General features: G+C 41.6%; 2 protein-coding genes and 1 non-coding gene across 3 annotated transcripts in view; 1 reads left to right on the top strand and 2 right to left on the bottom strand.

The window, feature by feature from the left end:
• Positions 1–287: 287 nt before the first annotated feature.
• Positions 288–3,492, bottom strand: hce2l2 (high choriolytic enzyme 2-like 2). Its single transcript, XM_063212951.1, has 8 exons — positions 3,430–3,492; positions 3,275–3,320; positions 3,097–3,162; positions 2,703–2,855; positions 2,340–2,457; positions 1,206–1,384; positions 635–716; positions 288–540 (listed from the first exon to the last, which is right to left on the bottom strand). The coding sequence occupies exons 1-8, from the start codon at positions 3,490–3,492 to the stop codon at positions 411–413; spliced, it is 837 nt and encodes a 278-aa protein (XP_063069021.1). The 3' UTR covers positions 288–410.
• Positions 3,493–5,929: 2,437 nt separating this feature from the next.
• trnak-uuu (transfer RNA lysine (anticodon UUU)) lies at positions 5,930–6,002 on the bottom strand. The gene has a single exon. It is a non-coding gene; the product is annotated as a tRNA-Lys (tRNA).
• Positions 6,003–6,235: 233 nt separating this feature from the next.
• morc3a (MORC family CW-type zinc finger 3a) overlaps positions 6,236–27,860 on the top strand; it is a 33,249-nt gene continuing 11,624 nt past the window's right edge. The window contains exons 1-15 of the mRNA XM_063213963.1: positions 6,236–6,290; positions 8,829–8,901; positions 12,297–12,429; positions 14,918–15,148; positions 15,636–15,800; positions 16,323–16,470; positions 18,695–18,823; positions 19,027–19,146; positions 19,525–19,622; positions 20,140–20,247; positions 24,403–24,531; positions 25,289–25,360; positions 25,510–25,552; positions 26,398–26,499; positions 27,434–27,533. Coding sequence (XP_063070033.1) covers positions 6,252–6,290; positions 8,829–8,901; positions 12,297–12,429; positions 14,918–15,148; positions 15,636–15,800; positions 16,323–16,470; positions 18,695–18,823; positions 19,027–19,146; positions 19,525–19,622; positions 20,140–20,247; positions 24,403–24,531; positions 25,289–25,360; positions 25,510–25,552; positions 26,398–26,499; positions 27,434–27,533 — 1,690 coding nt within the window. The 5' untranslated portion in view covers positions 6,236–6,251. The remainder of the gene's footprint in view (positions 6,291–8,828; positions 8,902–12,296; positions 12,430–14,917; positions 15,149–15,635; positions 15,801–16,322; positions 16,471–18,694; positions 18,824–19,026; positions 19,147–19,524; positions 19,623–20,139; positions 20,248–24,402; positions 24,532–25,288; positions 25,361–25,509; positions 25,553–26,397; positions 26,500–27,433; positions 27,534–27,860) is intronic.

The following is a 27,860-nucleotide window of genomic DNA, read 5'->3' as shown; positions in this document are numbered from 1 at the left end:
GAAAAGCTGTTGAAGCTAAGGATACGTTTTGAAGGCTGAGTAGACGTCTTATAACATAACAGCATTCCTCAAGTGTGTGAGCTTTATGGACTTTTTTGTACAGTAGTAAGAAAAAGGTGTACAATTGTAGATTTAGAAAATGTAGATGTAGGTGTGAAGACAGACCTAAATTGACTCCATGGGTGTAGTGTAAAATCTGACATTTTATTGGTAACCACAAGGATACATCAGGAAGTTGCATAAAATCACATTACGGTATATGCTGTCAGACTGTGTTGTTTATGACGTTCCTCTCTTTTTCAGAGGATAACTTATTATTATCACCCAGTAACAGTATTGTCACACACTAGCAGTGTTTCAGTTTTTTGCAATTGTATATTTACTGTATTTGACTGAAATGCAAACAGCAATTAACTACATTTGTAGAGTCTGTTGATTTTCATTTTGTCCATGCGACTGGGGCCGTAGCCCTGTCCCAGCTGAACGCTCCAGCTTGTTTTTGGAATGATGGTGGGGTCGTCGTCTTCAGCGTAGGCAAACCTTTAATAACCAAAAAAACATGTCATGAGAGGAAGGTCAAATTTGTAACGGTTGTATTAAAGAATGTAAGGTGCAACATGTTGCTTTTACTCACATTCCAAAGTGCATCAAAGATCCATAGTCATATGGGGTGTCGAGATTGTTTGTCTTGAACTTTTCAAAATTCCTCCAACGATCTGATGGTATAGAGCAAAATAACAGACAGTCGTGTGAGTTGTAGAGTAGTAGTAGAGTAGAATAGAGTAACTTTATTGATCCCCGGGGGATAATTAAGGTGTCAAGTAGCTTACGAAAATACACATAATGCCCCCATGGACATGAACATTTCAAGACACATGTAAAACGGGTAACATTTGTCATGAAATGTGTATTTATGTAAGCTTCTTGACACCTTAGTCGCCCACGTCAAGATTGCTTAGCTTGTCAAGCATATTTCCAGAGCAGAATGAACAGATGTATACAAGGTAGAAGTAAAAAGAAAAGCAAAAACATTATTAGGTAGAGTGCAATAGTGTTGTACTTATATCATGAATTTACTTCTATTTCTACTTCATATACCTCTGAAATGACATACAAACATTTGAAATGTAGTCATGTGTGCCCATTTCTCATTAATTTCTTTTCAAGCATAGCTATATTCAGTTCTTTTGTTTTCGTGACTGTACCTTTCCAGATGTTGGACCACTTGATGGTCACGTAGTTGTCCCGGTCGGCACGCGACTGCTCGTGAACAAAGCCCAAGGCGTGCATCAGCTCGTGAGCAGCCACACCTGATGACATGCAGTCTGGCGTCTGCATAGACAGAGTCTGCCTCCCGCCACGCGAGCCCAGGTAGGACCAGCACCTGCAGGACAATTTAGATTCATTTCAATGTAGCCATTTATAGTACTTTGATGGTCAACCTGGATTTAGAATCTGCAATCCAGTGCCACATTTTCAAAATGACATTGTTTTACCTTTCTAAATGGCCTAATTGGACAGGTGAAACCAGGTCATTTGGAATATACGACACTGGATTGAACTATCTGAATCCAGGATGTCCATCACTACTTTTTATGCACCACAGACATTTATAGCATGGATATTCAATTTCAGTATTTCACTGCAAATTCAGTGTTCCACTTCAGACTAGAAACAAATGATTTATCAAAGCATCTGAGTTTGGAGTCCAACCTGTTGAAAATATGGTTTGTACAAATGCTGTGATGGAATTCAAACCAATATTGAATTGTTCTTGTTGTCACCTACTTGCCGTTTCAGTATTATTAGATGATACAAAGCAGCACTTTCCTACAATAGTTTGCATTTTGTAGTTTAGTAATGACCAGAGGTGTCAAAAGTAATAGTAAAAGTAAAAAAAAGAAACACAGTTTCCCTCCCACAGAAGCTTACGATCAGCTAACTGTGCACTGGTTGGATCAAGTTTGTGGTGGATCCTTGTTTTCAGTATTTTTCAGTAATAACACAGTCTATCTATCCCATTAGTTACAATGGAGTAAATGGTGTAACGGCTATGTAATGCCATGTGGTAGTGTTGTAATTACACCACAAAAGTACTTTTACTTTTACTTTTGACACCTCTGGTAATGATGGTGTGTTGACTAAAAACTGTTGGCATGTAGAGTGTAGAGGAGAGTAAAGAAGAGTACGTTTTTTTTAAATCTTGAAGGAAATGAAGATGTCTGTTAGCTTGAGCTGAACAGACTTGTTGCCACATTCGGCGGCTCACCATGACACACGTCATTTGATCATTTATAGTGTCATAATATCATAACCAATGGGGTAGACTAGACACTGACCCAGACTTGGGCTGGATGTCCAGGAAGTCCCTCTGGTGCGTGCGAGGTACGAAGCGAATGCAGGTGTCCTCCTCCAACAGCTCCATGCCCTGTTTCATGGTCCGCTTGTCCACCTCATCTGTCAAGACCACAAAGACAAAATGTAAAAAAAAGCAAAGAAATAGCGAGAGCTCTGAAATGTTTTCTCGTAATAGAAGGGGTGCATGTGGTTATGGTGATATGCATTAACTGAAAGAAAAAGATATCCAACAATGCACTTGCCTCCAAGCCAAGGCCAAAACAAACAGTGAATCTAACACAGTCACTAAATTGAAATAATGCTACATGTGTAATGGTGCTTGGTTGATATTATTGCATACTCACCATAGTCTGATGAAAAGGAGTAGGCTACGTACACATGGCCGTCCACAGACTTGGACCACAGACAGCTCCTGGCGAAGCACGTCTTGGAACCCATCCTGTTGGAGACAGCTATGTCCCCTTCCCTCAGGGTCATCCCTTGAGTTATTAGGGAACCTGAACAAGCACAATGTGGAAAAGAAAAGGGTGATGGAGAAATTATCTGAAAACCAAAAGTGTTTGTGAGAGAGCAGCATGCTCATAAGACAGCTCAAAAGAATGATCCAAGCAGGAGACCTATTCGCAGTGCCACACTTGACACAATTAATTAAATTAACACAATTCAATTAAAAACAGATGTTGTAACTTTCAAAACAAAACATTTGTATGGAAAACTATTGGATCTGCAAAACAGTACCTTCTAGCTCATTGGCCTCAATAATTTGATCCATGGCTGTCCTTTCGTTCAACAGGGCGTAGTCATCTAACAATTAGAAAACAAAACATTAGGCTCCCAACTGAAGAATGTTAACACCTACTGTTCTTTACCCATGTCTTACCAACTGTATGTCATGATAATAAATAATCACAATTACTTGAAGGTCGTCTTCGAACTCTCCTCCCTTTTCCTGTGGAGGGCTTCTGTTCAAATAGCAAAAAAAGAGAAAGTTTTATCATGCATGCCTTGGCGGCATATTAGAATAAATTAATGAATGATCTGGTATGTTCCGGAAATGTGAGTGTGCATTACCTGGGTGGGTATCGCCAGGCTTCCCACCGTGATGAGTAGCATTAGCGCTGCTATAACTTCCATTTTGATGCTCTACTGTTGGTTTCAAACCTCGTCTTATATATCTCAATTCCGCGTAATTACAGATCAAAAATGGTAGTTAAGCCAGCCCGTATGACGGAAAACACAAGTCAGACATCCAGACATCACAGAGGGCTACAGACATTTGGTCACGTTCTAGAGTTGTGACCGAGGTTGGTACAACATGGTAATCTGGGCCATAGACATTGTATACACGGCTATGATCTGGGGGGGACAATAACAGTAGTTAGGACAACCGTGCAATTTGACAAGCAAGCCAGACAAGTTTACTCAGCACAGTGGAGATGTCACTGATGTTTTCTTATCTATAATAGTTCTGATATACTGTATCTTCTGGATGCAGACATGCTGTGCCAGTTATAGGCAAACACAGACGTGAGGAAAAAGTCATTTAAGGTTTTGTTTTATTCTTTGTGGGAAATCATGTGAATACAGACACTCTAGACTACATTATGAAAACACATCCTCACACACACCCAAGAAACCAAAATATTGTTGCCCCAAAACAGTGTCTATTGTGTCTCTGTGGACAAGCAACTCCCATGTTGTCATTGTATGAAAAAGAAAAATAAAGTTAAAGAAAGTCTTGTTTCTCTTTATACCATCATGTCTGGTTCAAAGGTTGTGAATGGTCAATTAAATGTCAATTGAATTGAGCTTGCACAGACTTGAAGATGACCTGAAAAACATGCATGGGAAATTTTCCAGCTATGTTGTTTTATTGTTAACTACCGTAGTCATATAAAGAAGCCTAAAATTAGGTTTCGATAACAAGTGAGGTGGAGGGGCAAGGGAACCCCCTGGCCTATGGGGACTAGAGACTAAAAGGTACATTGCTGAGGATGTGACAAATGTGTTGTATTGTTTTCGTGTATTTGAAGAAAACATTGAACTGAAATCGGCATTTAGCATGTCAGAGACATTTACAACATTTACATAATTTTCAGTGGACTTTTATATTTAAACATCAAAAGGCCCATAAACTATAAAATACCCCACCACACATTTGCCATGCTTATTCCAGAATGGCCAGATCTACCACCCAGTTAGGACATAAATAACCTTTTTTTGGGGGGGGGTCACATTGGTTGTAGACTCTCAGGACAGAAGCTGTTTACACGTATGTGTAAACGTATCTCTTTTGAAAGTCCCTTTGGTTATAATGCATCTGCCAAATGCAATGTAATGTAGTAATGTATGTGGATATTTTTGAAAGCGCACTGGTTTTGGCCTCCCAAAACACGTACATAGAGTTTCAGAATGTGCATTTCAAAACTCTGGATTAAAAAATATACTATGGAGTTGTCATTTTTAGCCACATGGCATGTTTACACGTAAACGGGTAAAAAAAAATCCACATTTAAAAATATCTGTATGTGTAATCAGCACCTCAGACTCTTTCCAGAATTTTGCAAAGTCATAAAAAAGCACAGTTAGTTTTGTAGCCAGAGATTTCTATCACTGTAAATTCAAAATGTCAGACACAGAGAAGATTCACCTTTTCATTAAAAAGTGTAATGGTCCCAGCCCCAGTCATAATGAGGATACCATTTGTGAATGGCCAGCATAAATTGTGCGAAACTATTTAAAATGCATCATTTTCATGCTTTGTTAAAGCATTGTCTTTATGCATCTTATTTTTGTAATGTTGTGTATTAGGCCTACATGTAGGCCTAAATCTGCCCATCATTCAAAATGAGAACAATTAATCTACCTCTTAATCATACACTAATGACTGTAGCCTACCACAAAGGGTATTCAGACTAGGTATGCTTTTGCCCTAATTTCATAGCCTCATCCTGTAAGATGTGAGAGCCACCCAATATAGGCCACATGGGTTCTCAATTTTTGTTTTGTTTTCTTGTTGGAAACCGCTGTCTGTGAAAACATTAGCTCACGTGGTTGGCTGCCAGTGTGTTGCCCCTCTCAGTCCTCACAACACTGTGTTTATAAACAAAAAAACATGTATTCAGTACAGTTTTTCTGTGCTTTTTGTCTTCTCAGCTTCTTGGGCATGTCCATTTCCATCACAACCAGCAGGTAGCGCTAATTCACTAGAATTATCTGTGAAATTCTCTATTCAGTGTCAATGGTGAAATTGGAACGATGTAAAGAAATGTAGCCTACATTGTGGCACGGGACCTTCTGAGATTACAATGTTGTCAATTCTGGGATTCCAATGTTGTCCTTCCCTAAACATTCTCATTTTTGGCGCGGGAAATATGGCAAATAGCAAAAGCTGCATTTGAACCTACTAACAAAGTTTTTCTGCAGTATCCCACATCTACGCGAACATTTAATCGACCCCTAAGTCGAATGGCGTTAGTGCTAACTGATCTACGAAGTGGATCACACAGATGTTAAATGTTCATCCGTGTGTTCTAGCATCCTGGAGATGATTTGGGTCGCAAAAGATTTCCGCCCGAACAGGGACTTGAACCCTGGACCCTCAGATTAAAAGTCTGATGCTCTACCGACTGAGCTATCCGGGCTCTGAAAGAGTATTAAGGGAGTTTAGTAAATGTAGTTATATGTCATAATAGTACTGTGTTGCATGATAAAATATGTATCGGGTGTGCAGCAGCATGTGTATTAGATTGCTGTCGTTCCAACGGTGCATGATTTAACTCAAGCACAGCCACTCTTTTAACCTTTGTTTTAGCAGAGTAGTGGCCTCAACTGCGACTGCGCCGCCAATCCTGTCCTACCCAGGGGCGTGCAGGAAAACCGTGTCAGGGAAAATGGCGGCGCAGACAGAGAGGGGCATACCTCTGAGTGCGGTGAGTGTATGCTTGAGTTCGCGTCTTATAATGGTAATAAATACTTGCATAACACCGTTTTCACATGTGCTGTACCACATACACGCGTGATCCATATTTGAGATGTATTGGAAAGAACATCGGGATCGCCTACAACGAAAATACTAGCATAACGGTAGCTACGCGCGAGAGGAAATCTCCAGTGGAGGAACGATTTTCAATAGGTTCAGTTTTGTCTTAAATAGAACTAATCTTTGTATTTGTGTGTTGGCCTATGCTTCCGAGTTTTAATGAACTTAGTTTAGGGTGAGAGGCGTTTCTTAGATTGTCATGTGCCAAGTTGTTATGGTGACGTGATGATTATTTTTCTTGTCACACACAACGTTGCCCAATGGTTTTCATCTTCCTTTGTCAAAGACGTTTACGACGCATCTTTACGTCGTCTGCATGTTTTTTTGAAAAACCCGGGGGATGCCAAATGATATTTCAGCCCAATGGATAAATTCTTTCATTTCAGTGTCAGTCGTAAGGAGAGATCGGGGGGATCATTGGTTGTTTTTGCCTCAAGGCAAAGGCACGCCACTGCACAAGTGTGTGTTCCAAATGAGTGCACAGCACATGCACATTCCTGCAAAAGTAAACAGACGACAAATCACATTTATAGAGGGGACACGCTCTGTTTGCGCTTGGCTACACTGTTGTCCTGTCAAAATCGCGCATGGTGGTTTGTTTACATGCTTGTCATGGTAAATGGAGACAGCGCGAGTTTTAAAGTAGCCAGCCACAGTACATTTTGAAAACACAGAAGTCATCTGATGTTACTGCAGGCCTTCTAGATTCTACTGGCACATGATCACGGGCTGATCTCACAGCTGACCTAATAAGTCAGATTTGGCACGAGCGGTTTATAGCGACTGTACAGCAAGACTACTTTCTCATTTTAGAATATCTTGTGTCCTATCTGCAACATAAAAGGTGAAGGGTGATGTAAGCCATTCGGGTGGTCGTGTAAATTATCTGTTTTGGCCGAGGGTCAGAACGTGTAGTGTGGTCAGAATGTGTTATGTGTAAGCGCTGCAGCTCACCCTCGCTCAGTTTAGTTCCTGTATGATAGTCACTTTCGTTTCACCAGAAACAGGCTACACTACTGGATGCTGAAAATGCATCACATTTTCAGCTTGAATAATAATTGCCCTCAGGTTCCCATGCTTTCTGTTTCACTCCTGTAACACCAGGCACCTGGGTCATAACTCAGTAACCCTTACAGATCTCATTGGTGATCTTTGGTTCCAAATATGATGTGAAATTATGCGTGGGCCGCCCTCTTGGCAATGGAACGAATGACTCATCTGCGTTCAGCCAGCAGTTGTGTTAAGAGGTCAAAGATCCCTGATTCAAGATTCAAAATTCTTTTTATTGATCCCAAAGTAAATTTGTCTTGGACATAGTTGCCGCATAACACACAACACTGCTCATGACGCCAAAATGCAGACATAAAGTGCCATCATAGAGATTGCTCCCTCTGATGGACTAGCCAGGCTACGCCCAACACCTTCGGCGTTGCGAAATTAGTCAGGAAATAAGCAATGCAAGTACTTTCTGAGCTCCAGAGGGCTGGGGAACCCATCAACTTTGATCAGCGCCAACGTCCTTGGGTTGCGGCGTGTTCAAAGCAGTGACATGGTTTAAGCAGAGACATTGTATTAGGACTAAGAAAATGTTTGGTTTAAACTTCGGCACAGCCTTTTCTGGCCTCGACCAGTAGCAAACCAAGGGAGGTGGGTCAACCATGCTATTTGAGAAAAGTTAATTGTTATGTTGTAGGTCATACCAAGTCTCGAAGAGATTTGAAAGTCGATGATAGTCAGGCTATGGCCCGGACTAGGTATGGACTACATTTACAGGAAAAGGAACCTTAAAAAACACAGTTCTGTAAATGACATTGTTCATGTAAAAATAAATAAAGGTAAAACGGGCTGTAATTACACTGTACTTACTCATTAGGTACAGTGGAATAACAAGTGTAATAACATGTAAACATGTTATTACAGCATATATTTTGTTCATCCATACCACAATAACAACAATGATCATAATGTCCATTGAAATGGTTTATGACACTTAACCAAAGTGATGAGTTCTTCCTCGGAGGCAAAGGGTTTAACTTAGGCCCGAACTTCCGAAGCACCCTTGGTATGTAGATACACAGAACTCACGTTTTGAGTACAATGTAAAAACATGTACTACAGTTGTACTTGCATGTTATTACACCACTTATTACATTGTACCTATTGAGTAACTTAAGTACACTGAAATTACAGCCTCATTAAAATAAAGTGTTACCAAGTACTCAAGGTGAATAACTTCTATGTTATTTGACACTTTCTTTTATTGAAGCACTCAAAAATGTTTTTGTACCGGATTTTTTTTTTTTCCCCAAATATTTTTTAAAATAACTGATACAAGTTAGATATGCCCCAAATCGGATATATTGTTGGCTCATTTTTCACTTTTCCCTCCAATGTCTTTCTTTTCTTTTTAAAAAATATCTATTTACAGCTCAACCCAAAGTTCCTGCACACAAACTCAACAAGCCACACCTGGCCCTTCAGTGCCATTGCAGAGCTAGTTGGTAAGTCCAGAGTTAAAATGCCCTTTCCTAATGCTCATCACTACACACAGGAATGCACTCTCTCCAGACCATGGACTGTGAGTCAGTTATTAGAAGAAGGAAAGTATGAACACTGTTGCTGCTCATCGATTTATTCAACACACAACGTTTTGACGTCACACGGTCTTCGTCAGGTGTACCGTGTGAGGTCGAAATGTTGTGTTGAATAAATCGGTGAGCAGCAACAGTGTGCGGACTTTCCTTCTACTATGCGTCTTTGTTTGATCCAGCACCTGTTTTACTAGATGTCCGCGCACCCCTTACACTATATGTGATCAGTTATTACTCTTTTGTGCCTTCATGCAGATTTTGGCAGAAATGTAAGTTTGAGAGGCCTGACGATGACTGCAGTGGTAACAAAAAAAAGATAACACGAAAAAATTAAATATTATAATCTGAATATAATTCCCATGCATATGACTGACTGTGCATTCTACACAACATTGCTTGTTTTCTGCTCAACTTATCACAGTTAAGTGAAATTGACAGGGAAGTAGTCGTTGGGAAAAGATGGCTGCTATTCATGGGTTCACCGTGTTTGTAAACACAATATTGTGAAGACGGAGGGGCAAGACACTGGCAGCCAACCATGTGATCTTATTTTTTGACAGACAGCGGTTTCCAGCAATCAGAGGTTGAGTTGTGCGCAGTTAGTTTCACGCAGCCAGGGGAAAACAAAAATTTAGAACCCATGTATTGATGTGCAGTTTGAAGGCAATAGTCTGCCTGCACTCTGCCTGGGGGGGAGGTGGTTGTCTCGCTTGAGCCTCATCTCAGGTTTTTCGCAGGCCCACCATCTAAGCCCAATATTTTTTAGGTTGTAGGTTCACCTAAACCGAAGAAAAATGAAACCTTCCCTGCTGCTATGCCTCCTAATAATTGGCAAGCAAAGCCATATTCCAAGCATATACCGAGCATACACCTTGGTTGTTAGGAGCGGTGTGCAGCATAGTGTATCGTCACAGGCTGTCTGATTAGGCTACTGCACCTGTGAGGAGTTGGAGCACCTGCATGGATGAGCCCCCTTCACTCTCACTGAAGGGGAGTCGTTACCATGGAAACCCTCTGTGCCGTTCCTTTCCCCATGTGCTGAGATGAGGGCCTCGAGTGTGTTTTAACATTTACCATGCCTGCACTGGTATGTTCAACTCGAGGAAACCCGTATTCCATGTTTTCAGAGAACAAACCCTGTAGATACATTTTACACATCTGAGAATTGATCATCATGATAAAAGTATTAACCAAGGCAATTGCCGTAATGAAATGAATGTTGTAACAGTGGATGTCAATATCAAGAGTTGACACTATGCATGTTAACGCCCTATACTCTGGTGCTATATATTTCATGACGGCCTCTTTCAATCTTAAAAACCATCAGTCAATAATTGATTCTCTGGCTGCAGCACTCACAGCTACAGTCTGAAGTACGCTTTATAGCACGCAGAGATTTAGATCTGTACAAGATGCTGATGGGTTTGTCACCTGGATGGTCTGAATAATTGTGTGTGTCTGCTGGGACTGCATGTTGGGTGCACCTGCGCCTGGGCTTTATTATGACAGACAGTGTGAGTGGAGACAGGAAACGAGTGTGTGAGAGAGAGATGGGGCAGGGCTGGGAAACGACCCAGGCCAGACTCGAACCTAGGTCCCCATGGGCGTGCGTCACAACCCAGCTTTTTTAAAGCACACTGATAAAGAAAACTTTCCCAATTTCAGGTTAAAAGCATTTGTTTTCCTTGGTAGCTGCACCTATAGATTGTGCTCAGTGGTCTGTACCTCAAGAGTCTCAAGAATGTAACGCTTCGCCATTTCAATCATGTCAACCTCCCCACATGCTGTGGTTAGCGCATAGTGTAAACCTTCAGTTAACACACGATGGGAGAATATGGGCCGTTAGGTATGGCTAATGGCGGTATGGAAATCACTGCACCAGTGATTTTTCTAATCTAAAAGCTTAGCAGGCAATTAAAGCAGTGATAAAATTACTGTTTTACATATGCATGAATAATAATTGCCATCAAGTTCAGAAACATGGCCGCCCGTTGTTTGGAGCTAACCAGACTTACAAAATATCAGCCATTTTGTCGTCCTCAGATTCTGCTCAGAACCGCATGCTGTATTCATGATGATGGTGTGAATGTGTACCACTGCTGGCTTGGTGGGATTTCCTCCTGAGCTGCTGTCTGGCTGCATGTTGGCAGAGTAGAAGGAGGTGATGGTGCTCTAATGCAGCCTGGCGCTGTGGCTGGCTGCTGGCGTCATGGCCGCATGTGTTGGCCACAGATGCGATTGGTGTTGCGTCGAGATGAGCTGCTTTGTCGAGATGAGCTACCAGTCAGCTATTAACATGGCCCAGTCCCTAACCCTAATCCCCAGAGGCAGGGTTGCCAGATGAGGCTGCGGATTTCCAGCCCAAAAAATGGACGCCCAATTCTATTGATTTCCAAGGCCAAAAATTAGGAGGGTTTTTTTCCCTTCTAAATGCCATTTTTACCCGCAGACGGTCATCCTAAGCAGCCCAACCGCCTTATCTGGCAACACAGCCCAGAGGCTGTACTGTGTGTTGAGTTCTAATGGCTGGGTAGCGCAGCTCGACGGGCAGCTCATGTCGACGCAACACTGGGCCTGCTGGGTGATCTGACTCAGTGGTGCGTCTCTCCCCCTGCTGCTCAGCTCTGCTGCTCAGCACAGGGACCACACACAGGCACTCAGCCGCTACAGACCACATGGTGTACAGGAGTTTGCAGGAGAGAACCAAAGAACCATTTGCACGGATAGGTTTTCCCTTTCTTGGGCAGTCAGCCGCTACGAAACACATGGACGCTGATGTAGGAACCAAGTAACCTATTTGAAGAGCTCTTTTCGAAAACGCTATGTATCAGATTTCAAAAATATTCACATAATTTGTGTTTTCAAGTATTTCTCTGTTCTGTGCATTTCAATGTTTGAATTTGTAAGGGAATTATCACATTACATAAATCCTGTACTAATTTTCCTGATGCTGTCTTTTACCATCAGGTTTTAAAATTTTTTTTTATGAAAATGCTTTTTAAAGCGTTTTGGAAAAGAGCTATTCATTTGCAAAAATGGTGTTCTGCATTCCGAGTCTCACTCAGGACTGAACTGTTATGTTAAGTTCTTACTACACATTCGAGTCTTTATTTCTGATGTACTGAAAATGTGTGGTCGAAATAGTCTGCAACTGTGAAACTAGGCTTATGATGGCAGTGTCTGAAAATGTATTTTCTCTTTACTCTTCTATTTACTCTTTCCTCTTCTATGAACTCTTTGCCCTCTGTTGTTATAATTTAACTGTGTTTGGATGTTGGCTCGATGCCCTTGTTGTGTGTTTCTAGACAATGCCTATGATCCTGACGTCAGCGCCAAACAGTTCTGGATTGATAAGACACGGATATTAAATGTGGACTGCCTGACGTTCATGGACAATGGATCCGGGCTTTCGTACGAGAAAATGTTTAAGATGCTGAGGTGAGTAAAGTCAGACCAGGGGCCTATACTAAGAAGCTGGTTCAGGTGTAAACCAGGTTAAGCTGAGAGGTAAATCATCTAATAGAATAGAATAATATTCTATTAGATCATTTACCTCTTAACTTAACCTGGTTTACTCCTGAACCAGCTTCTTTAGTATAGTCCCCAGGAGGAGCATTTGCTTGGACAGTAGAAGGTAAATCAACAGACTAGACCACTCTGAGGTAAAATCAGTTCACCCATTTTTATCACCCATTTTAGCAATGTTTTATTTAATAAACATGACAAGGTGCATAGGTGTCAAAAGTAAAAGTAAATTCATGGTGTAAGTTCAACAGCACATGGTATCATACAGTCAGTAGCGGCCGATGTCAGGGAAAACAGACAGGGCAGAAATTTTGGCGATCAGGTCCATAATAAATAAATCAATATGGTATCATTTACGAGTTGCATTGCGTGTGTAGGCAAGCCAGGAAAGTGTTTACCCACAGTGTTTCGAGTGTTAGTAAAACTCCACCTCCCGTGATACACCGCACTTATCAGGCATGCGTAATCTGTTCAACTTCTGTTCTGGAGAAAGCTGTTTTTGACAGTTCTCTTCTCCACGCAGCTACAGCTCTCTTGCTCATTTAAGCAGAGTGACTGCACACATGATAAGAAATTACAAGGAAAAATGTTTGTGACCAGCAACACGACAAGAATATGCACATCTCCACGCAACCGGACAGCACGAACAATATGGAAAAGACTAGCACAGCATCGTATCCTTTGCCAAAGCAGAGCAAAATTGCTTGTGTGCAAGCATACTCGTTTGAAATGTAGAAGCATTTTTGTAAACCAACATGCGAAACAAACTGTCCTCAAGTAGACTACTACAGTACAAGCTGACAATAGGCGAGTGGTCTCGCCTTCACCATTCGTACATTACAGTGACAAATGATGCAACCAAATCAACAAGCCCTGCAACACTATTCCATTCAGTCAGTTGTCCCCTTGCGGCCTGTTCAAATGCCCCACAGAACCAAATGCCATCAATACCTGGAAAGGACCTGCCTATTTTCGAAACGAGTAGCCATGATTAAAACTTAACAGGAGAATTGTGCATTCAGCCACTGAAGCTCACTATCCGACAGACTCACTCCTGTTCTGCACTGCTAGGCAGGACCGTGTGCAGTGTATGTTTTTAGCTAGTTTTCGGGGACACAGCAGACAATTCTGAGCATAAATGAAGCTGTCAACTCAACAACATCCCAAGCTCAATAAGCTCAGATATTTCATTTAATAACTTCCAGTTTCCCTATTTTACAAAACCTTCGTTCATAATCCCTTGTTGTTTAAACTACAGTATGTAGTAAGCCCAACACAGCTTCTCAGAGAACGTCGTCAGCTTGTCGGCTAGTCTTGGGGGTAGTAGAAGCAGCAGCTTGTTGTCTCAACATTGCAAGCCTACATTAAATAACAGACAGTTACCCATTATGCAAAGACTACTTCGGTCATAAAACCTTAAACTTTGCAATAAAGCAAATATACAGTACCTACCCAAACGTGAATTCTTAACCAGCCAACACATATCCTTCCTCAAATCCGACATGGTTATCCGTTTAATCCAACAATTTTGTAAGGGAAATTTGCGGCAATGAAGTGAATAAAATCCCACAGGTTAGAGATGAGCGGAGTAATGTGTTTTTTGAAACCACGTGTCTTTTTCAAAGCAGTCAGGGCCAGGCTCAGCTGAGGCAGCGAGAACTCTGCCCAGGCCAGTGACCATAGACGTTAAACAGCCACACTGGACGTAAACTAGACTTCTCAGCAAAAATAAAACCCGATTCCACTCGCAAAGATAGTCACAAACCACAACATTGATGTAATACGATTCCCAGTGTGATTGAGGTTGCAATACATATTTTATCTACAATTTCTGAATGGATCTACTTTTCTCAGAGGAAGAATCTTTGGAGGGGCAGTGCCCATCTGCCCTTAATGAACCGGCCGCGCCTGCATACAGTTGTTATTACAATATTCACTCAATTGTACCTATTGAAATAGATAGACTGTGTCACTGAATAACACTAAAAACCTAACAAAGACCCACCACAAACTTGATCCAACCAGCACAGAGTTAGCTGATCATAAGACAAGTACACATGTCTACTGGTTACTCAGATAAGATAATTTACTTTTACTTTTGACACCTCTAACGAGGTGGTACAATTGTCTAAAGTGGGTACATTAAACTATAAATCTGTAGCCCTAGATTGCAATTTACCCTGAAGTGAGGTGATTCCAGCCCTGTTTTTCACCATACTCTCGAGCTAAATTCGTAGAGCGTCTGGACTCTATTGTGATCTCTTTTGTGTTGTTTCATTTGCCATCTTTGTGTTTTGGTCAAGAGGAGGTGAAAGGGCGTTTGAAGGGGGCTTTCAAAAAAGGAGAACAAAAACATGACAAAGCTTCCCCTTATTGTAATTTTGTAATTCTCCATTTTCAGCTTCGGCTTCAGCGACAAGCAGGCGATCAACGGCCATGTTCCGGTCGGTCTCTACGGCAACGGCTTCAAGTCGGGCTCCATGCGTCTGGGCAAGGATGCCATCGTCTTCTCCAAGACGCAGCACGGCATGTGCGTGGGCATGCTCTCCCAGTCCTACCTGGAACAGACCAAGGCCACCAATGTGGTGGTGCCCATCGTGGCCTACAGACACGCCAGCTCAAACGCGTATGGGTCAGTGACTTTCTTTTTTCATTTTGTTTTAAAATAATGATAAAAAAAAGTTTAAAAAAAAAAAAAAAACTGAAGAATGCACCATCGTCATCACAGTCAAACTTTTTATATATATTTTTATTATTATTATTATTATTTTAGTATAAGAGGAGGCAGGAAATGAGTTGGAGAGCAATGGGGTAGTCTTGGGAAATATGTAATCCAGGCTTCGAACCTGGTCAGGTTTAGACTGAAAATGACACGGATGCACTAGAGTTCTGTTTCCCATTGCCTCTGCTCTGTCCGAATGGCTTCAGCACTGCCTTGGCTAAGGCTTTTATCAATAAAACGAACCCTTTTTGTTAACTGTAGTCAGGTTTGTCTAGTTTACTGGGCCACTGACGTTCTGCATTTGCTTCCACTTTGAGTTTACATACGTATTTACATGCTGTTTTTTTATGTTACATGCTTGTCTTTTTTTTGTCATTTAATTCGATGTTGACTTCAGCTCCACTCTCAGACCGGATACAAAGCACTTGAACTGTCTGAAGGACATTCTTCAGTACTCAATTTTTCATACTGAGAAGGATCTGCAGTCGGAGCTGCGTGCCATCACCTCCACCAGCTCCATGACGACCACTGGCACTCGCATCATCATCTGGAACCTCAGGCAGTGAGTTGAAATGGGCTGGGCTGTGGGCTTGGGGCTGGGCTTTTGATTTACTGCTAGAGTATGGAATTTGTTTGGTAGTTCATTCCCAGGACTTGTGCTGCCAATTCACAAATATTACGTTTTTCATATTCACCAACACCATCATTTTTTGGAAATGTACACTTTTCACCCATGAAAAGTGGAATTTTCTCCGTTCACCATTTTGAATTATTAAATAATCAGATAATCCTACTACAAGAAAAGTGAATACAGTAATGAATGAACTAGAAATGCACTCAGAGATGTAGACCTCTGCCAAGGAAGCTGTTTGATGAAACATTTGACTGTTACATCACAGTCTTTTTGGGCCTCGACCAGTAGCAAACCAAGGGAGGCAGGTAAACCATGCCGTTTTGGAAACGTTGATCATTGTGCTCGAGGTCAGACCAAGTCTAGAAGAGATTTGAAAGTCGATCATTATCAGGCGATAGATTGCCTGACCATGCGTCCATCACAGAGTTTTGTTGTGCGTTTCCTCTGCAGGACATCAAGTGGACACAGTGAGTTTGACTTCCACAATGACCGCTATGACATCAGAATACCTCCGTATGTTCTGGAAACCAACAAAGAGGTGTACAAGAAGCCGGAGCGCACCATGGATGATCCCCCACAAAGTGACTACTCACTACGGGTAAATCATGTCTGTATAGAGGAACACTGCGAGATCGAAATGTGACCTCCTGCCAATGAATCAATAAGGCATCATAATAAATCAGGGGTGCTCAACTGGTGGACCCAGGTCCGGATGCGGACCCAAACGCAATGTCATCCGGACCAAGACAAAATCCATCTGTATTTAATATGTATAAATTATACATGAGATTTCGCTGCCATGCGATCTATAGGTGTATTTCTGCGAAGCCAGTCTTATGGCAAATAAAAGTATCATCACTATGACTATTCAGTGAGTGAGCAAGAGGCCAGTGCGGCCAGCGAGTGAGGCTATTTTCTGCATCGGTCCGTAGCGACTTTTTTGGACCCTGGAAACATACGAAATTTGGCGAGTGGACCTTTTCAGTTTCTAGTTGAGCACCTCTGTAATAAAGAAAAAAATAATATCTAATTTGTGGCTAATAGAATAGCTGAATGGCTAGTGACTCGGGAAAAACACTAGACAGTGGCCGGTGAGTGAAAAAGTTAATGTCAAGCCCTGGTGCAAACCCTTTCTCTTTGTTTAAAAAAACATCACTTTTTTTGTTCAGCACCAGGGATTGTGCACAAATGAAGCCACAAGTAACTCATTACACATTGCGCATTACACTTAGCGGATGCTTTTGTATACAAAGAGACTTATAGGGCCCTATGAAATCCTTTTAATTTTTCTCAAATTCCGTTTTATTTTTTCTCAAATTCCGTTTTTTTCTGATTTATTTTTGCCATATCGGATTTTTTACATTTTGGAACTTATTTTCACCTTTCAATCCTCCCAAAAATCTTATTTCTTAGTTATTTAGTTCAAACTGGTGGGTGGACAGAGCCAATCACTCGTGGTTGAATGGTAGGTAGAGAAAAGAAAAGTTAAATTGTCTTCTAATTTTTTGTAATATCAGCCATCAGAAATATTCCAGTTAATACGGTAGTTGAACTGTACATGCACATATATTCTAATATATACATGTGACGCACCCAACTAGAAGACTCTGGCTGCATCAGTTTTGCTCGAATACGTTTGGCTATATTGCAACATGCAGCTTCATTAGAGACATTTTTGGTCACGTTAAATGGTAGGCATTAAATAGCCTCGCCTACCGTCTACCGTTTCATACAAACACATGTTTTACAAGACGGCCGTTTTCTTCTGATGATGACTTGACTCTTTTCAAAGTTGCTGCTAACTTTTGGTCACTATGCTTCGTGGCCAACAAAGTTAACAAGACATGATGAAAGCATTGCCTGTACCGTTTTTATTTTACAGAGGTCACGTCTGTTGTAACAAACTCCAAACTCGTGCCTCGCATCTTATGATTTCATTGTAATGGAGAGCCACCCGTCCTGTCTGTCGCATCGCATAGTCTTGGTAAGACGGTCACAACAACGCGTTTATGCCTGACCTGTTTACTCAAAATTTGAGTGCTCTTGACATGTTGAGTTTTAAGATTTCTTCAATGCTCTGACGGCCAGTGCCGGGACGGGAGACAATCGGAAATGCCGCGTGGGAGAGGGGTGCGTGGATCATGGATCTATGCAGCATAGAACTTTTGCGCATTACCTCGCGTGGGCCAGATATGATATCGTGGCTATATTTTGTGTTTGAAATGTCTTTTAGACTGATTAATGATGACGAAAATAATGGATTTTTAATTTTATCATTAGAAATGACCAAATTCCGTGCAATTCCGCGTTTATAACCAAATTCCGTTTTGATGTCTACATTCCGTGATTCCGTCCGTGTTTTCCGTATCGCGGAAATCATAGGGCCCTAGACTTAACAGTTATGTAGGTACAGGGTGTTGGTTACAGTCCCTGGAGCAATGTGTGGTAAAATACCTTGCTCAAGGGCACTTCAGCCATGGATTAAGGTGTAGGGAAAGGTTAAGTTGTGATTCAGACCCACAAACCTCTCATGCAAAGACCAACTTTCTAAACTTTTGGCCACGACAGCCGCACAACGGCACAATTTTATCACTTACAGTACATTTCCTGCTGCTGCATCTTCAAACTGTAATCCATTTTAGATGTTCAATACTATAAATTGGTAAAAATGATTCTGAAGGTTACAGTAGGATCCATTTTTTTTGTTTTGTTTTTTTTGTCCTTTTTGTTGTTGCTATTTATGTACATTCATAGTTTGTACATTAATGATTAAATGTATGATGAATAATTTTCTGATATGTTTTGTTTGTTTTGTGCTGCAGGCGTACCTCAGTGTCCTCTACCTGAACCCCCGTATGCAGATCATCATCAGAGGCCAGAAGGTCAAGACGCAGCTCATCTCCAAGAGCTTGGCCTACATCCGCAAAGACAACTACAGACCCATGTTCCTTGTATCCTCTCATGCCCTCACTTAATGGGAATAGTCAGACATTAGACACTTCACTGTAGAGTGGGCCAAAATAAGTTGGACCAATTTTTTTTTTAAAAGAACTTAATTGATACTAGTGACTTATTTATTTATTTTATTTATTTTTTTGAGAAGCTACATCAAAGCCAGTGCATCACTGCCAGTTGTCCTTAGCCTCAGATTCAGCCCACAGGTATCCGAATAACCTTTGGCTACAACACCAAAAGCAAAGAACATTATGGTATCATGATGTACCATAAAAACCGCCTCATCAAAGCCTATGAGCGAGTTGGCTGTCAGCTTAAGGTAGGTGCATGAATTTATACAGTTACAGCACTGTATCGCACTGTTGAGGGGCAGCCGTGGCCTAATGGTTAAGAAGATGTGCTTTACATCAGAGGGTTGCCGGTTTGAAAGAACCCACCCTTCCACTCCCTGCGTCACTCCATGGCTGCCCATGAGCAAGGCACCTAACCCCACAATGCTCCAGATTGTAACCAAAATGAAAAATGAAAATGAAAACTAAGTCGCTTTTGGATTTAAAAAAAGCCTCAGCTAAGTGTAATGTAATGTAAAATTTTAATTATACATGTACTTTGTAGGATGAACCAGTCCATGCTTCTTCTGTGCTGCTCAATGGTATGCTTAGTTGTCTAATTTATGTTTCCCATTTTTGTCCTTAAGGCCAACAAGAAAGGGGTAGGTGTCATTGGGGTGATTGAATGCAACTTCCTCAAACCAACTCACAACAAGCAGGATTTTGACTACACTGATGAATACAGGTAAGTTCCTAAGGAGGCCTCCTTGGTGTATCTAGGAAGTTACGTACATGTTCTGTCCAGATGTGTGTACGTGAAAATGTATGCATTGATGAAGGATTATTTCTTTGCATGCGTACTGATTAGGGATGTCAACAATCATTTTATGTCACTTTTAATTTGAGTTTATTTATTTTCTTTCTTTATTTATTAAGAAACATTGAGATTGTTTGCGGGTAGCGCCACTTTGATCGATAAGTTCAATCAACTAACAATTAACCCATTTTAGCCTAAGCCCTTTTTGGGAAAAGGTTCCCTCTTTCTATTGAAACCTTAATATAAACACATGAAATAAGTTGCATTTAAAAGCTACAACCTTCATTTTGCAGTAGAATGTGTTCATTCAGCTCTAACAGCTCAAATCTCAAGAACCTGAATGCAGCGTATATGTCGCTCCAGGACACAATGGGTTAATTAATTAATTCATCATTTGCATCTCTATTATTGATGTTTCTTCTATGTATTGTTGTGTCCACTGTAGGAGGACCCTTAGTGGAGTTGCAGGAAAGCTGGAACATTACTGGAAGGAAATTCAGTTTAAGGCCAGAAGTGAAAATCCCACCTGTTCAATTCCTGTGGAGGACACCCTGTAAGTTATTCAATTCAGTTCAATTCAGTTTATTTGCCGGACTCTTGGTCCAGTCGCATAATACATAATATAATTGATTAGCTTCACAAATTTACAACATTGTAACAAGGACTTACAAGGACATTATTTGGCATGGTAATGCATAATCAACAGTGTCTTTAGAGTTCTTCATTATTGATGTGCTCTAATGCACTTTGTTCATGCCACAGCCATGCCCACATGGAGTTAGTCTTCGTATCAGGTTTAAGGTTCACATCCTATACATCGATCCGAGGAAATAACCAGAAGTAGGGTGGCTGCCATTACTGAAGTGCTTCCTGAAGCAAACTCATATCTGGACAGTGGAGAAGTCAGTACTTTTATAAGCCAATAGTAGCCAACTAGAACGAATTCAATTTACCTACATATGTGGCGGTTAAAATAAGATCCATGACATTAAAAACGAGCTTTGAAATCCTTAAAATCGCTGAATAAATACAGGTGGAAATGACTGTCCCAGGCGAGTTAGCGGCTAACAACTAGCCAACCTGTGATAAAATAACACAAGGCTAGCTATCCGGTTTGCTAGCTAGCTCAGAACATGTAATGATCAGGGTCTCCGCGGATCCTTAAAAAGTCTTATAAAGTCTTACTTTTAATATTTGTTTTTTAAGGTCTTATAAAGCATTATATTTCCCCAATTTTTGGAAGTGTGGTATTATATTTACGTGGGAGGTCTTATATTTCCCCTGGGTAGCTTGAGTGTAAGAAAAAGGTCTATTTTTTGACGCTATAAACCTTATTTAACCGGCATACGTCCCTTATCAAGATGCGGAAAAGTAGATGAAACTGATCTGTGTTTGTGGCGCAGCGCAGCCCGCTGGCCACACAGCGGGGGGCAGCCGCAGACCTGTGGGTACAGCCAGAGCCGTCTAGCCTACTTGCATGTTCTATTAGAAACAGTCGAAAAAGTGGTCGAAAAAATATGAACGTGAATCGAGATGGGTAGATAGATGCACGTTCAGTGTAATGTGGCTTGAGGACAAGAAATAAAACGGTTAGGTGCTATCCAAAGCAACGTCGGAATATGAAGCTTGATGTTAACTGTGTTGGGAGGACGCATAGCCTAATCAGTCGTTGAGTGTAAGTTTTAAATCTTGTCTATCGTAAGCATGTTAGCCATGCCCTCGCGTTTGGGTAGAAGCGTTTGCTAAATGTAAAGGGTTCATTTCATAAAGTCCATTATGACCGTATTCGAAAATAAATGTTCCTTCATACAATAGCCTACACTTTCAAAATCGCCTCTAGATACGTGACAGGCTATTTGAGGCCTCTGTCAAATGCAAAATGATTTCGTTAACATGATGGCAGCATGAGGAAGTGAGCGCGAGGCAATACGAAATCGGATGAGTAACATAATATATACGAAGCCAATGATCTGGCGAGGTGCGTAATGTCCGCAACGGTAAACGCGCTAAATGCTTGTTATGGACATGCTGGAAATCGCGTCAAAGTTGTGCGCTGTTTGTTGAGAACAACAAACTACAGACTGGCTGCTCAAATTAGAACGCTTGCTTCTGCTACCCGTCTCTGATAAAGCGAGCTGGAGGAGGAGAAACGGCACTCAGAGTAGTCGTACATTTAACCATTTTGACACAAGGGGTCGTCTCTCCTAATAGCAAAGTGCAGTCAACTATTTATCCATCAGAAATGATGAATTGTTGAGCCATTTTTAATGTGTACTTAAAGCGATCCTATGCAACTTTGACATAAACAAATAGATATAAACAACTTTATAGCGGCCTCTAGTGGTTCTGCCGAAAATGTACATTGAACTAAATTAGACAGACATTGGCTTCGAGATTATGTGCGAAATAAATTTCGTCGTCTTCTGTAATTAACCAGATTCCCTTCCTTGCATTCCGTTCTCTCCACTTCTAAGGGGCTTTATCATATGTGAGATTCCCCCCCTTGCTTATGAGTTGGCTGCTTCGTAATTCACTTCACACAACTGCAATCATGTTTGCACTTCCCTCAGATGGATATTATTTGATCCACTTGTTCTCGGCAGATATCCCCGTCTTTATTTCACATTTCCAGTAACTATATAGTACCTGTAGCCTACATTAGAAGAACGAGGAAACAAACGGCTATTTTGTTGTCATAATAACGATTTCGAAGTCGAGGTGACAAGACGCGGTTTTATCTCCTGTGGTGTTGAAAGTGAAAGTGGACAGATATGCCGACTAGAGATCACGTTTCGTCTCCTCTTGATCGGCAACAACATATATTTTTAGCCTCGCTCGACTGATTGTGTCCTTTGACATCAAATAAAATGTGCGACATCAGATTTCAACTCGTATACATTTGTGTATCTTTGTAAACTAAACGAGGTGGCGTGGGTTTTGAGAATGCTAATGCATACATCCCAGTGTAGTGAATGAATGATAAAATCCCCATCTTTTGGCGTTCGGCTCTCTCCGGTTTGAAACCCTTTTCCAATGTTCACACAAGCGATTTATTTGCCTGTCCAAACCTTTCATCTCAATTATCTCGTGATTTATTTGCAGTCCCATTCGTTGTTTTCACTGCATGCCAGCGTGATATTTTACAATCAGCTAGCCAGTAGCCAGTAGCCAGCTTTCAGCAAGCTGCTGCCTTATGTAGACCTCCTTGGCTGCTGCTTAGTTAGCAAACGAAGGAATAGGTCTCGCTCCGCTCATACAGCATAGAAATCTAGACGCCCCTAGCGGCCACAAATTGCACAACAACAAAAGGCGCGGCGCCGCCAGGCAAAACTGCAAGTGCTGTTTCGGAGCAGGAGCACTAGGCGGTGATGGAAATATTGCCATTTTCCCCATTACGAGTCAGTCAAGCAAAATCTTGAGTACCAAGCCATTTCATGACTATGAAAAAGTTGCATAGTGTTTCTTTAAAGGCATTTGATGAACATTCATCTGAGTTTTCCATAGGCCGTCAAAACATGCGTGGGACCCTCAATTAAATGCCAGTTGTCAGTTAACTGACCATATGCATGCATGGTGTCTGTAGGCCTACAGATCAGTTACACCTTGCTACTGCTTACACTGTGTTTACCCTAGGCTACACAGTAGTCATATAATATTGTTTATTATATATAATTATGTACTACATTTCATTATAGCAATGCAAACTAATAACATTAGCAATATTGCAATGCCTCACCCCAAGCGGTGGTCTTATATTTTATCATCAGAGGTCTTATATTTGTCTTAAAAAGTCTTATATTTGGTGATCCATATTTGGTGATCCAAAATGTGCAGAAACCCTGAATGTTGACAACTAACAAATGACACAACCATATAACAAGCCCAAAATTACTCAAGATTTCGCTTGTAGATCAAGGAGGGTCTTTGGTTTGAAAACGAGGCATTTTTTTACTTTGCAAGTGAAACCACAATTTATTAGCGAACTCGTTTTGGTGAGATGCCTGTGGTAAAATAACACAAGGCTAGCTATCCGGCATGCTAGCTAACTCAGAACATGTTGACGACTAACAAATCACACAACCATTTAAGAAGCCCAAAATTACTCAACATTTCGTTGGTAGATCAAGGCGTTTCTTGGGTTATAATTTATTAGCTCATTTTGGTGAAATGCCAGTTAGCCTGCCCATAGGTCTATTCAGTATAGCCTGTGTTTACATGTCCAACTTAAATGTTTCATTAATTTATTAATTTTATCAGTTCATGATATAGCTTCATCAATCACCGGTGGCCACTGTCTGACATCGTCTATCCATGAAACGTCATTCAAATCTTTATTCAGGCTGTCATTTCGATGGTCTCAGTCAACAGAATTTATTAGCACAGCAACTATTTATAGATGGCATAACAGGTTTAATGAATAGAACGGCACTCCAGCAATGACGCCAGCGCAAGATGGCGGTGCCCTTAAATCGCCTCTCGGATCGGTGTATATTATCCTTTGCTGAAAATGTCCTTGAGCAAGGCACTAACTCCAAATTGCTTCAGGAACTGTAACCGGTACCTGTATGCAGCTGTATGCCGCTTTGGGTTAAAGCATCAGCTACGGGTAAAAGTAATGCAGCCATTCAGTCTAGCGCTTAGTAGAGTAGCTCTATGGTTAAGTTTAGCTCCATGCTTTTATTCATTTGTTCTTCTGTGCGATTCTCAGAAAGCGTCCGGACCAGAACTGGGCCCAGTGTGACAAGTGTCTGCAGTGGAGGAAGCTTCCAGACGGCATCGACCCAGATCGGCTCCCGAGCCAGTGGTACTGCCACATGAACCCAGACCCTCAGTTCAGGTCAGTCATCTCTTCTCAACTGCACTGTGTAGGGCTGGGCGGTATACCGTTAATTTCAGCCTTTTCTTCATAAACATTGAGATGTGGGGGAAAATCGCCGCTTATGAAAAAAAAAAAAAAATTGCGAGAAGCGCAATATTAATTTTCATCAAGAAAACCGTGATACACATTTTTTCCAGAACCGCCCAGCCCTAGCACTGTGTAACATTTTTAGCAGTTTCTTTTCACAATTCATGCTGCTCATTCACAAACCTTTTTCATGAATACCTAATACCACCTTGGAATTCTAAGTGTTCATTATGACTGGGAAAATTGCACTTTTCATACATGAAAAGGTGGATCTTCTCCATGTCTGCCATTTTGGATATCCAGACATAGACATTTTTAGCTGCAAGACATACTGTACTTTGGCCATACTAGTAAATATGAGTTTATTATTGAGTAAATATCCATGAAAAGATTGAATTTGGATATGGGCAGCACACTTTCAATGAGCATCATAGTTGTTCTGGCCAAACATTTATGTCAAGCTGGTTACAACTCAAAAGTGCATGTTATTTGCTTTCCTTTTAATTAATTTGAAATCGTCTCTCCTCATGAGTGTGTCTCAAGCTTGTCTTAGTTTTCCAGACACAAAGGGCTTCAGAACCTGTGTGGACATTGTCTGTCTGTACCATGCACATTTTCTGTATGCCTCCATCTATGGTAGAAGTACATAAGAGAAAGTTGAACCTGTTTCTTATTTTCGTTTGTTTAGGAATTGTTCTGTGCCCCAAGAAGCAGAGGATTCAGATGACGAGACCCCGTATGAAAAAACCTACATACAACAGTAAGCCACTTTCTCTCTAAAACAGTAGGCTTGCCGCTTGGACCAGGCATTCTTTGTGAGATGTGTGTGCCAGGTGCCGTGTGGTAATGACTGAATTAAAAAATCAATTTGTCTCATTTGACACCTGCGTCCAATTTTGTGTCCCGCAGCGAACGGCAGCAGAGGATCGAGCAGGAGAAGAGGCAGCAAATGGTACTGCTATCAGCCTTACTGTATTTTCCTATTTGTGGTGTTGTAATGGTCTTTTAATGTGCTCTGGGAATTATGGTACGTACCAAACGCCAACATGGGAAGGACACAGTGACACCTGCCTTGTGGTATTTTCCACTGACCAACGAATTGCAGAGACTGGGTAATATCTACTTCCCAGAGCACGTGAAAGGCCGTCAAATAAAGGCCAATTCACTTAATACACTCGAAAAACATACTTACTACTTGTCACCTGAGGTGGAGACAAGGGTGCGCTCAAGAGCAAATCACGCTGCCCTGGCAATTTGTGCCTTTTTGTGCAAGGATGGTGTCAAATCAGGTCATAGCACTGCTTCAACTGTGTGATTCACTCACAAGGGGCAATCCAGAATTTCAGACAGTTGAGTTTGAGAACATGGCAGTTGAGTTTCATGGCAGATCGAAAGCTGGTCGTGGGCTGAAATTGCTTGTCGTTACCCCATGTACACTACACAATGGGAGACTCACGATTGACCTCCAATTGAGCGAGAAATCTGTCTCATTCCTAAAAAGTTGTGCGACTGACAAATAGGAGCAAAATTGGGCCAAAAATCACACAGTGTAAGCCCGGCATACGGTAGTGGTGCACACATCCAAGATGCAGGTGGGGAAAGGGAAAGTTTAATAAAAATAAAGTTGAATTTCTGCACCGTTACGTAAACATTTCGAAAACTTTCACTTGGTGAAGAAAAAAAAAAAACGGGAGCAATTTTCATTTTCAAACAGCAAGGCCTTGCAGACGTGTATGCACTGGTTTTGCTGTGAATACGTAATAATGTCAAATGTAAATGTCTTCGTTCCACCTGCAGCAAGAGGACCAGAAGAAGAAGCAAGAGCAGCTGCGATTGGCCAAGCTGGAGCGGCAGAACGAGCAGCTACGCCAGCAGCTCAGCCAGCAGTTCAAAGAGGCGGTGAGTCACAGACACTCTACACGAGATGAAGCACTTCAGAAAACGTACATAGAAATGCCATAATAAGACCAGAAGTGTATGAAGGTGAAGTAGAAATGAACTTATGATGCACTAAAACATGTTTACATAGCTGTTACACTACTGTTCCTAATATGTAGGCCTACCTAGGTACTGATAACACCTATGCAGATATTTTAAAGTCTGGATAGTTTTTTTATCGTTAAAGTGTAAACACAACATGTGGATATAGGTGGGTTTTACCCCCCTAAATGGGATACACTTCAAACCTTTTTTTTGAAATGCACATTCTAAAACTCGGTTTACGTGTAAATGAGTGGTCGAAATCAATGCGTTTTCAAAAATATCCATGTGTAAACGGCTTCTAGGAGGACTTGCTTATGTCATAAATGAGTAGCACAGACAGTAGTTCTCCTGCCATTTTAAGGTAATCAGAAGCAGAGACACTCTACATGAGACGAAACACTTGATAAAAGGACGTTAGAAATGAACAGGGCGATTGGATTGCTTAGTGGGTCGATGTACTGGGCCTGAGGGTTGCCTCAGAGAGAGGTAACATTTTAGAGAGACGGTCAGTATGACGGTGGATGAGCTAGTCCAATGACGATATGATCATGAGATAGTCAGTCAGTCAGTGGGTGGGCGAATGCACTGGACCTGCCAGGAACTTGCCTCAGACAAGCATTCTGCATGTAGTCAACAGAAGGCATTGTCGTTATAGCACATCTATATATTCCACCCATACAGACACAAAAATGAGTAGTTGTGGCCATTAGGGCCTCAGAATATAGCTTTGAAGACCTAAGTTAAGATTGGACAATTGCTATTCATCACGGTTTGAGTTGACATTATATCTAACATTGTGTTCATTTTTCCATCCTTGTGTGTATGTGTCTGTGTATGTGGGCGTTGACAGAGGGAAACCACTGCTGTGAGAGTGTCTGTGAATCCCCCTCCGCTGCGGAGTGCCTTGGCAACAGCCCCCCACAGCTCCAGCGCCCGGGGCCAGCAGGCAGGTGAGGAGATGCAGCTGAGAGGATAGGCTGGACTGTGGGAGGTGGTGGACATGCTGGACTGTGGGAGGTGGTGGTGGTGTTTTAGGAACCTGGAACTAGAAGAGTTACTGGGCGTGTGCACCAAAAGTGGCCTGCGTGCGGAAGTCAGTCGAAAGACTCGATTGACAAAATTGGCTTCGATGCCAGGCAATGTATTCTACAGGCATGAAAATCCCTCACCTTTCGGCAAAAATCGCCGTTTTGAAATCAAAATGGGTCATTTCTGTGAATCGTGTAGATCCGAGGAGAAAATAAAAGAGGGGGGGGGGGGGGGGGGGGGGGGTCGAG

Source organism: Engraulis encrasicolus, chromosome 13, assembly GCF_034702125.1.
Source record: "Engraulis encrasicolus isolate BLACKSEA-1 chromosome 13, IST_EnEncr_1.0, whole genome shotgun sequence".
In the NCBI taxonomy this organism is placed as follows: domain Eukaryota; kingdom Metazoa; phylum Chordata; class Actinopteri; order Clupeiformes; family Engraulidae; genus Engraulis; species Engraulis encrasicolus.
Note: the sequence above shows the minus strand (reverse complement) of the source record. Positions and strands in the feature narration are given on the sequence as shown.